General features: G+C 43.2%; 1 protein-coding gene across 1 annotated transcript; it reads left to right on the top strand.

Annotated features, from left to right (window-relative positions):
- LOC113013869 (deleted in malignant brain tumors 1 protein-like) lies at window positions 1–4,216 on the top strand (the record flags this gene model as incomplete). The annotated part of the gene is made up of 6 exons (XM_026155083.1): window positions 1–334; window positions 442–780; window positions 908–1,219; window positions 1,345–1,656; window positions 3,700–3,797; window positions 4,052–4,216. Coding segments are annotated over 6 exons (1,497 nt in total), but the record flags the coding sequence as incomplete, so codon positions are not given.
- Between the last annotated feature and the right edge of the window lie 3,817 nt (window positions 4,217–8,033).

Here is an 8,033-nt window from a genome sequence, read left to right as displayed (position 1 = left end):
AATAACTTCTATTGCCTGGCAGGTCCAGTCCGGTTAGTTGGGTCTGGATCGACTCGATGCTCTGGAAGAGTTGAATTCTATTATGGCAACACCTGGGGAACAGTCTGTGACAACGGCTGGGACTTAAATGATGCAGAGGTGGTGTGCAGAGAGTTAAACTGTGGGACGGCACTGCAGGCTCCTCGATCAGCTTACTTTGGGGCAGTAGGTGGACAGATTTGGCTTGATAATGTGACCTGTTCAGGAAATGAAAGTTCTCTAACTCAGTGTCAACATCTTGGATTTGGAACATACACCTGTGGATATTATCAGACTGCTGGTGTCATTTGTTCAGGTGAGATAACTTTCAGATACTCAAGAGAATGAAGATCACTTTGTTCTTGGATGTTGTGTCTGAAATACTTTTGTTAATGTGAGGAAGAATAATATTAACAATCTCAGAATATTCTTCATTATTTTTCCTGACAGGTCCAATCAGATTAGTTGGATCTGGATCGACTCCATGCTCCGGAAGAGTTGAAATCTATCACAATAACAGCTGGGGAACAGTCTGTGATGATTACTGGGACTTAAACGATGCTGCGGTGCTTTGCAGGCAGTTAAACTGTGGACCGGCACTTCAGGCTCCTCGATCAGCTCACTTTGGTGCAGGAACTGGACAGATTTGGTTTGACAATGTGACCTGTTCAGGAAATGAAAATTCTCTAACTGAGTGTCAGCACAGTGCATTTCTATCAAAAAAGTGTGGACATGATAAAGATGCTGGTGTGATCTGTTCAGGTGAGATAACATTTAGATAATAAACACATTGAAATGTAATCTGTCCTTGTGTCTCATACAATAAAAAAAATCAATATTTATTTATCAGGAACAAATTCCAATATTGATCAAATCTTATGTCTCATAGGTCCGATCAGATTAGTTGGATCTGGATCAACTCGATGCTCTGGCAGAGTTGAAATCTATCACAATAACATCTGGGGAACAGTCTTTGATTTTAACTGGGACTTAAATGATGCTGAGGTGGTTTGTAGACAGTTAAACTGTGGACCGGCACTACAGGCTCCTCGGTTTTCTTACTTTGGTGCAGGAACTGGACAGATTTGGCTTTATAATGTTGCCTGTTCAGGAAGTGAAAGCTCTCTGACTGAGTGTCAAAACAGTGGATGGGGAACATACATCTATGGACATGGCAATGACGCAGGTGTTATCTGTTCAGGTGAGAAATTTTAGATATTCAATACAGGGCAAGCCAGTCTGTTCTTGTGCATCATACATGAAATTTTTCTCTTTTTTACTTTAAGGAATATTTCAAAATACTCTTCATATCTTTTTGCCTCACAGGTCCAGTCAGATTAACTGGGTCTGGATCGACTCGATGTTCTGGCAGAGTTGAAGTTTACTACAATAACATCTGGGGAACAGTCTGTGTTGACGGCTGGGACTTAAATGATGCCGCGGTGGTTTGCAGAGAGCTGAACTGTGGGACGGCAGTAAAGACTCCTCAATCGGCTCAGTTTGGTGCAGGAACTGGACAGATTTGGCTTGATAATGTGACCTGTTCAGGAAATGAAAGTTCTCTAACTGAGTGTAAACACAGTGGATTTGGAAAAAAAAAATGTGAACGTGGTCAGAGCGCTACTGTCATCTGTTCAGGTGAGAAAAATTTTGGATCATCCACAGAATGTTAAAAATGGTAATTATAACTATTTCATTGCTTCATCATATATCTCATTGGGAAAATCATTTTGTCTATAATGCACCTCTATCCACAGAGAAAGAGAAATAATACAATCAGCTTTGACACAGACTTTACTACAGTTACAGCGGGGAAAATAAGTATTTGACACATCAGCATTTTTATCAGTAAGGGGATTTCCAAGTGGACCATTGACACAACATTTCCACCAGATGTTGCCATCAAGCCAAATATTGACGTCATACAAACAAATCAGAACATATAAGTATACAAGTTAAACCACAATAAATAAAGTGAAATGACACAGGGAATAAGTATTGAATACATGGAGATAACAAGGGGCAAAATGACATAGAAAGCCAGGAGATCACCTGAAATCTGTCAGTATTGATAGAGAAATCCTGTCCCCTATCAGTACTAATTGATATCAGCTGCTTTAGTCCTAATTGATGGCCTATAAAGGCTCCTCATTACCCAGAAGGCACACAGGAAAGACTTCATGATGGGTAAAAGCAAAGAACTCTCTCAAGATCTTCGTAATCTCATCGTTGAAAAGCATTTTGATGGGAATGGTTATAGGTGCATTTCCAGAATGCTGAATGTTCCTGTGAGCACTGTGGGGGCCATTATCCGGAAATGGAAAGTGCATCAGTTCACCATAAACCTGCCACGATCAGGTGCTCCACGCAAGATCCCTGTCCGAGGAGTCCAAAGAATAATCAGGAGGGTTCTCCAAGAGCCAAGAACCACTCGGACAGAACTTCAGGAAGACCTTGCATCAGCAGGTACTGTTGTTTCAAAGAAAACTATAAGCAATGCACTGAACCGCCATGGCATCCATGCACGCTCACCACGCAAGACTCCATTGCTGAACAAAAAGCATGTCAAGGCTCGGTTAAAATTTGCGCAACAGCATTTGGAGAAGCCTGTGGATTATTGGACGACTATAGTATGGTCAGATGAAAGCAAAATTGAACTTTTTGGCAGTCATTCTACACACCATGTTTGGAGAAGAAATGGCACTGCTCACCACCCCAAGAACACCATACCAACAGTCAAGTTTGGGGGTGGAAGCATCATGGTTTGGGGCTGCTTTTCAGCAAGGGGTACTGGCAGACTTCATATTATTGAAGGCAGGATGAATGGAGAGATGTACCGGGACATTCTGGATAAAAATCTGCTGCCATCTACCAGGAAGCTAAAAATGAAAAGAGGGTGGACATTTCAGCAAGACAATGATCCCAAACACAAGGCCAAGGAAACAATGAAGTGGTTTCAAAGAAAGAAAATCAAGTTGCTTGAATGGCCCAGTCAATCACCTGACCTAAATCCCATAGAAAATCTATGGAGAGAACTGAAGATTAAAGTTCATAAAAGAGGCCCAAGGAACCTTCAAGATTTAAAGACCGTTTGTGTGGAAGAATGGGCCAGAATCACTCCTGAGCAATGCAGACGACTGGTCTATCCATACAAGAGGCGTCTAGAAGCTGTAATCACCAACAAAGACTTTTCTACAAAGTATTGAATAAAGTGTGTTCAATACTTATTCCCTGTGTCATTTCACTTTATTTATTATGGTTTAACTTGTATACTTATATGTTCTGATTTGATTGTATGACTTCAATATTTGGCTTGATGGCAACATCTGGTGGAAATGTTGTGTCAATAGTCCACTTGGAAATCCCCTTACTGATAAAAATGCTGATGTGTCAAATACTTATTTTCCCCGCTGTATGTTCAGTCACCTCTCAGCTCATTCCTTTCACATCCCATCGGGTCATCATTACAATCAATTACACTGTAATGTAGTTGTTCAGTAACTTTTATAGAACAAGAACATGCTGCCAGTTTGACATAAAAATGAGTGCAAACCAGTTTTGAACCTGAGACACCCACATAAACACCACTGTTAGAAATATTGACAATGTTGGTGGTGACTGTAATTATATAAACTGTATAGATATGAACTAAAATTAAAGAGAATTTTATGATCTCACCAGCTTCACGGAAAAAGTTCTCGGTGAAACTGAATCTGGCTGATGTCAACTCCCAAGTGGACATGACAGACCCCGCTGTGAGGGAGGGCATCTTGAAATGGGTAACGTGTATAGAATACTTAAATGCAGAGTAAAGTTTCATCTTCAAGATGTTCGTATTTGTTGATGGAGATTTCTCTGTACTGTTCAAGTAAGGTAATTTACTTGCCTAATTCCCAGACAGACATACTTATTTCTCTAAACAGTCAAATTTTTAAACACACAGCTTACTTTTACACTGAGACAACTTTCTAATCTTTACCCAGAGAATCTGTAAAATACAGGCAACAATTAAATCCTCGTTTCTGTTACACAGGTTGAAAAGAAGTTGGGAGGTTCATCTGATGACGTAAAAGTGAGCTGGCAGAAACTTCCAGAAAAGAAAAGGCTCAAAAAGCAAGAGACGTGTCCTCCATAGTTCAGTCTGTTTGTTTCCAAAACTGTATAAAAAAAGACCTAATGTTATATAAAACCTTTAAAAAGCACCTTATTGATTCATTCCATATTTTTATAAAGTATATCTGCTTTTTGTGCTTGTTTACTGTTGTGCTGCATTTAGTTGTAAGCCAAACGTAACCTGTTAAAGAGTGCTAACTTCAATGGATTTAGCAAATATTTTCTGTGATGAATTTTCAACAGTGATGAGTTTGGTTTGTCTCAGCAAAGAGACTATCAAATTTAGATTTTACTTGACTTTACTTTATAATTGAAGTCTATATATTAGACACAACAGGAAGATCATTCTGTTAGGATCCATTTCAATATAAACCTGCATATAAATTCAAGAAGCCTTAAATTATTTTGTCTTTACTAATGAAAAACGCTTCTTTTTATGAGACCAATACTTAAATAGGACACACATAGCAGGAGACCTTTGGCTTCTTCAATAATGTGTTTAAGTTAGATAATGATTTCTCTTCCCTTTGTGTTTGTTTTTCATGAGAGTGTGTAGTTCTGCTTTGTTTTTTGCTCTTATTTTACTTACTTGGATTCAGTAATGATCAATTAATAATTATTATGAATTCATATAAATTATGTATTGTACTGCATTTTATGAATTATTAAAGATGAATTAATTGATAGATTGACTATTTTATTTTGAACTTGAAATAAAAATATAACAAAATACACTGTAGACAGTTTAGGAAAAAAAAGTTAAAAAATAATACAGTTGCAACAAATATCTTTAAATATTCTCAAAAAGCAGAAGGATGAAGTTTACAGTTGTTTAGTTTTACCCATTTTAACAGTAATAATTTACAAATCATGGTTTTCGTGTAACACCGAATCAGATAATTTATTTATATAACTAGTTGTGTCGACACACACAACCAGTGCTGCAAGAATAAGTGCATTACTGCTTAAAATCTTATGGTCCTATTTTGCAATAAATACAGAGCCTGTAATGAGCTACAGCATTTACTAAGACCTTCACATAGGAACTTGGATACAGTAACGCCAAAGAACAGTAAAGACTGAAAAATGATTTTTAATTTATCCTGTGCTTTGCTTGAGCAAAACTGAAATGCTGCAATGTGCCATGAATATGACTAAAGTGCTACCAGCAAATTTTGGTATCTATGGAGATTGACAGACCACGTGACTTTCGCGCATTGCATTGTGGGTACGAGTGGCAACAAAATCAAAACACTGCAAGCGCTAGAATTTCCAGCACTGGTAATAATCAATTCTGCTGTTTTAATCACTACCTGCATTTTATTTGCCCCAAAAACAATTATGTACAAAATGACGGAGAACACGGCAGGTCCGTACAAAGACAGACTTGACGAAAAGGTAAAAACCCCCAAAAAAACAAATACGAGGAAAAAAAATCAAAGGAGTGAAATGGTCAGACCCATACGAGCAGAGTGGAGTAAGGATGTTAGCGTGCTGCCCAACTTTCATCACGCACATATTTATTATTATATGGTTCTAAGTTTTAGTGCATACACTCACAAAATGTTTATTAACTTCAGATCCCTGCAACAAGCCCAGGTCCAGTTTACTTTGGTGATTTGGACTATTCCATTTCACAGGTGTTGTTAATTTCTTTCCCTTTATCTCCTGTACAGGCCAACGCAATCTATTTGTCGTTTCAGGTTGTAGTATTACACAACGTTTTCAGATCTAATAGAAAAAAAATTTGTTTCGTAATTTATTCAATTTTTTGTATTTATCTATAACTGGCATTATTGTTTCATTCTCATATAGAATCTTACAAGAAAGAGGCAAAATTGGATTCCATTATGCTTTATTAGCTGCTTCAGTGAAAAACAAATCAATAATGCAACAAAAAAAACCCCATATCAAAACAACATACTGGAAAACATTTATTCATCACTTCATTGCTTCAATACAACCCTTCGGCACATATTGTAACCTACATCAACAATTATGTTATGATAACTACAACAGAAGACGTACCTTTGTGGAAATGCTTGGAGCAGACTAACCTGTTGTCCTCAAAGGCTGGCCAGTTCTGAGACTCCAGGGCCTTCCCAGAGGCTGGGTTTCAGCCCCCATCAGACTCTGGACCCCTGGAGTTTAAGAAGCCAGCTGAGGACTGCACCCGGCTGTCGCTGCCTGAGCAGGGTCAATGCTCTGCACAGCTGCAGGCCGCTATGTGTTTGCCAGAGGCCCGTGCGCCTGCTGGTCCTGTTCTGTCCCTGCCAGAGGCCCGTGCGCCTGCTGGTCCTGTTCTGTCCCTGCCAGAGGCCCGTGCGCCTGCTGGTCCTGTTCCGTTCCTGCCAGAGGCCCGTGCGCCTGCTGGTTCTGTTGCGTTCCTGCCAGAGGCCCGTGCGCCTGCTGGTTCTGTTGCGTTCCTGCCAGAGGCCCGTGCGCCTGCTGGTTCTGTTGCGTTCCTGCCAGAGGCCCGTGTGCCTGCTGGTTCTGTTGCGTTCCTGCCAGAGGTCTCCACACCTGCTGGTTCTGTTCTGTGTGTGCCAGGGGCTCCAGTGCCCACTGGTTCTGTGACTGTTTTTGCTGGGGGGCCGGAGGAGCCCGTCCAGCATCCTGCCTCGTCAGCTGGGGGGCCCGAGGAGTCCGTCCAGCGTCCTGCCTCGTCAGCCGGGGGGCCCGAGGAGCCCGTCCAGCCATCAGCTGCAGTCTCATCACCGCCTGCAGTCTCATCACCGCCTGCAGTCTCATCACCGCCGCCTGGTCCGGCTCCAGCATCCTCGTCTTCATCCGCCTCGCCTGGTCCGGCTCCAGCATCCTCGTCTTCATCCGCCTCGCCTGGTCCGGCTCCAGCATCACCTGCAGTGGCCTCAGCTTCCGCCTCGCCTGGGGCTGCAGGGGCCACGCAGCCTTCAGGTCCCCTACTACCACCTCCACATCGTCGGTCATCTGCCAGGCCGCTTGTTGGGCATCTCCGCCACCGTGGACGCCCTCCTGGACGCTGCCACTGCCTTCCGCACGGCCGGCCTCCGGACTTGTTTCCACGCCGCCATTGCCGTCCGCACGGTCGGCCCCCGGACTTGTTTCCACGCCGCCGTTGCCGTCCGCACGGTCGGCCCCCGGACTTGTTTCCACGCCGCCGTTGCCGTCCGCACGGTCGGCCCCCAGAACTGTTTCCACGCCGCCGTTGCCGTCCGCACGGTCGGCCCCCAGAACTGTTTCCACGCCACTGCCTACTGCGCGGCCGGCATCCGGACCTGCCCCGTTGCCATTCGCATGGTCGGCCTCCTGAACTTGACCATCTGGGCCTTTTTTGGACTCTGTCCCTCCGTCCTGGGCCCCCTCCGCCCGCCCTGGTCGGGTTGTTTTCTGTTTTGTTTTGGTCCGTTTTTTCGTTTCTGCTGGGCTGTCTGGTGCCAGACCTTGAGGGGGGGGGGGGGGGGGGGTACTGTCATGGTCCTGGGTCGGTGACCCAGCGCTTTTAGTTTATCATTTTCTAGATGATGATTGTTTAAGTTCTGTGTTATATCTGCCTCTAAGTCTGCGTCTGTACCTGTCTGTCTATGGTGTCTCCCCATCTGTTTGAATCTGTCTGTTTAGTTCAATGTCTTGTCTGGTTCCATGTATCTGAGTTTCCTGTTTTATTGTGAAGGTCCGTGTCGTATGTGAGTGTGATCAGTTTACGTTTCCCCTGTCCCGTCAGCCCAGATTCCTCCCAGCTGTGTTGCCCTCCTGTCTCTCATCCCCTGATTACTGGTGTGTGTATTTAAGCCCTGTGTGTTCTCCTGCCTGTTGCCGGTTCGTCTGTATTACTCAGTGTCAGTCTGTGTATCCACCGTGTCTTCTCCCTGCTGTTCATCGTCATCCTCTGCTCGTTTTCATTCAGGTTTGTGCTCTGTAGT

The sequence above is a fragment of the Astatotilapia calliptera genome, chromosome 3 (assembly GCF_900246225.1).
Source record: "Astatotilapia calliptera chromosome 3, fAstCal1.2, whole genome shotgun sequence".
Classification (NCBI taxonomy): domain Eukaryota; kingdom Metazoa; phylum Chordata; class Actinopteri; order Cichliformes; family Cichlidae; genus Astatotilapia; species Astatotilapia calliptera.
Note: the sequence above shows the minus strand (reverse complement) of the source record. Positions and strands in the feature narration are given on the sequence as shown.